This window comes from Aphanomyces astaci (assembly GCF_000520075.1).
Source record: "Aphanomyces astaci strain APO3 unplaced genomic scaffold supercont1.68, whole genome shotgun sequence".
Classification (NCBI taxonomy): Eukaryota; Oomycota; class Saprolegniomycetes; order Saprolegniales; family Verrucalvaceae; genus Aphanomyces; species Aphanomyces astaci.
The window spans coordinates 208,224-209,439 of NW_009798331.1; the positions used below are offsets into that span (position 1 = coordinate 208,224).

At 50.9% G+C, this 1,216-nt stretch overlaps 1 protein-coding gene across 1 annotated transcript; it reads right to left on the reverse strand.

Annotated features, from left to right (window-relative positions):
* Positions 1-254: 254 nt before the first annotated feature.
* Positions 255-1,119, reverse strand: H257_15269 (hypothetical protein; the record flags this gene model as incomplete). Its single annotated transcript, XM_009843303.1, has 1 exon — positions 255-1,119. A coding segment is annotated over one exon (783 nt), but the record flags the coding sequence as incomplete, so codon positions are not given.
* Positions 1,120-1,216: the final 97 nt, after the last annotated feature.

Genomic DNA, 1,216 nt, shown 5'->3' on the forward strand with positions numbered 1-1,216 from the left:
CTATGTATTTGCGTCATCCTTCTGTTCATGACCATATATATATATATATATATAGCACACCTATCGGCACAAACTGGTCGTTTTGGGTACTACTACTCATTGTGTGGATTAAAGCACTGTATGTATTACTACATAATAGTACTCATTGTCTAGACTATAAAGTACATATGTACATAGTCAAAGCATTATAGAAGCGCCATTTTTGATTGGTCGATTGCGATTTGAATGATCTAAAGTAGTAGTGGAGAACAACATTGGGAATACCATGAAAACAAAATTGATTATCAAGGACATGCACAGTAGTAGTACTGTCTGTATGTATATGCAAACAAGGGATTACACCGACGACGGGCCGCACCACGTGTACACTGGTCCAGCTTGTTGTGTGCGGCAGTTGGCTTCTGTCCACCCAACCAGGCACGAGGTAGTGCCATACCCCAACGCAACTGCACAATTGGAGCACACGCCAGAGGCAGGGCAGTCGCCGGTAGTGCAGCGGCACGTGGCTAACTGCGACAGAGGGGCGGACGTGGTACTAGGTGCAGGAGTAACTGGCTTGATGGTGGTGTAGGGGTTGTATGGTGCTGCCGTAGTAGTGCCAAGTTTGGGAGTACTGGGTGCAGGAGTTGAGGCAACTGGCTTGGTGGTGGGAGGCTTGGGGGACGAGGAGATTGGCTGGGTGGTGCTGGGTGATGTAGTTGACGACGTAGGCTTAGTGGTGGCAGGTGCGGGAGTTGAGGATGCAGATTTGGTCGTAGTAGGTGCAAGCGATGACGTGGTCGGTTTAGTCGTAGCAGGCGCAGGTGTGGCAGACGTAGGCTTCGTGGTGGTAGGTGGTGTGAACGTTGGCTGTACTGGTTTTGTTGGCTTGTGGGTAGTCGAAGATGGCTGGGTAGTGCTGGGTGATGGAGTTGACGACGTAGGCTTAGTGGTGGCAGGTGCAGGAGTTGACGATACAGATTTGGTCGTAGTAGGTGCAAGCGATGACGTGGTCGGTTTAGTCGTAGCAGGCGCAGGTGTGGCAGACGTAGGCTTCGTGGTGGTAGGTGGTGTGAACGTTGGCTGTACTGGTTTTGTTGGCTTGTGGGTAGTCGAGGATGGCTGGGTAGTGCTGGGTGATGGAGTTGACGACGTAGGCTTAGTGGTGGCAGGTGCAGGAGTTGACGATACAGATTTGGTCGTAGTAGGTGCAAGCGATGACGTGGTCGGTTTAGTC